Here is a 1,200-nt window from a genome sequence, read left to right on the forward strand (position 1 = left end):
GTGCACAAGGAGCTTCAGCTGAGCAAAGCTTAAAGGGACCTGGAGGCTGGTGAGATGAGGACTGATGCTGATCTCTGGGGTGGATGGTGGGACAGGACTGTGGCGCTTGGCAAATGAGCATGGCCCAAAGTTTTGGCCCAGAGTTTAGACGATGCCATCCAAGTGAACTGGAACCAGGGGGTACCTGGCATTGTCCTGTGGTAATCTGTTTCCACACGCAATGATGTAGATCTTCCGATTACTTCTCTGTCTATAACGGCAGTTCCTATAATCGTTTGCCTTTCTTCTGAGGTTGCAGTAGGTTACAAGCACTCGATGTGGGCTTCTATGACAATTCGTCCTGCGTGATCTAGGGCAGGTTACATTTCTGGTGTGACAAACACGAGCTACGGCAGCAAACGTTGTGTGGAGAAAAGTATTTTCACCTTTGCATGCCCTTCTGTAACGGTTAACCACCCGCATTGCATCATCGCATCGACGGTGGGCCATATTTAGGTGCTGAATCTGAAACCTCTGAGCCGGGGTTAATTGGGCGTGGAGTGAGATCACCACTCCCAAGAGCCCCAGCAGCAAAAAGAGAGGAAGCTGGGCATTCTGCTGTCTTGGAACCATGTTTCCTGTGAAAAGAAGGGTATCTTCTGTATCCCGGCCCACAAATAACACACTCCCTCCTCACTCACCCTGCAGGCCCCCTGCTGTCACTGTGATTCTAGCTCCTTTCCCCTCCGCTCCCCAAAGTCTGTCATGTGTCCTGGGCACTAACTTCAGCTCACCGCTCCCCCAGTTGCTGCTTCATTGCTGTCTCTCCTGTTCCAGCTCTGGGGCTCATTGTCTTACCCAGTATCTCTGCTGTGGCTCCTGTGAGAACAGATCCAGCTGGTGGGCCTGGCGCTCAGGGGCAGCTGGTATCCCCCCAGTTCTTGGGTCTGGAGATATAGAGCAGCCCCTGTGGGTGGGGCTAGCAGAACAAGGAGGGTTCTGAATCTAGGACATGAAGAAACGCACAGATTAGGACATGGTCCACTTATGCAATGAGCCCTTTGTTTTATCATTTGCTGATCAGTGCATACCCAGGGATGAACCACTGCTGCTTCTGTTGTAACAAATCTAATTCCAGGCATCCTGTGCAGGACAGAGCTCTGCCACTGGGTCTGATTTCCTAAATGAAAAATATCACTGGCTGCAGAATGGCCATAGATT

The 1,200-nt window shown here is 51.2% G+C and overlaps 1 protein-coding gene across 1 annotated transcript; it reads right to left on the reverse strand.

Annotated features, from left to right (window-relative positions):
• On the reverse strand, positions 1 to 984 carry LOC117310707 (eosinophil cationic protein-like). Its single transcript, XM_033850395.2, has 2 exons — positions 838 to 984; positions 1 to 617 (listed from the first exon to the last, which is right to left on the reverse strand). Exon 2 carries the CDS (start codon positions 610 to 612, stop codon positions 145 to 147), a length of 468 nt encoding a protein of 155 aa, XP_033706286.1. The 5' UTR covers positions 613 to 617; positions 838 to 984; the 3' UTR covers positions 1 to 144.
• Positions 985 to 1,200: the final 216 nt, after the last annotated feature.

The sequence above is a fragment of the Tursiops truncatus genome, unplaced genomic scaffold, assembly GCF_011762595.2.
Source record: "Tursiops truncatus isolate mTurTru1 unplaced genomic scaffold, mTurTru1.mat.Y mat_scaffold_132_arrow_ctg1, whole genome shotgun sequence".
NCBI classification, from domain to species: domain Eukaryota; kingdom Metazoa; phylum Chordata; class Mammalia; order Artiodactyla; family Delphinidae; genus Tursiops; species Tursiops truncatus.

What these genes read in the sequence shown, in the direction of transcription:
- LOC117310707 (XM_033850395.2), bottom strand. Translation starts at nt 612, where the DNA reads ATGGTTCCAAGACAGCAGAATGCCCAGCTTCCTCTCTTTTTGCTGCTG.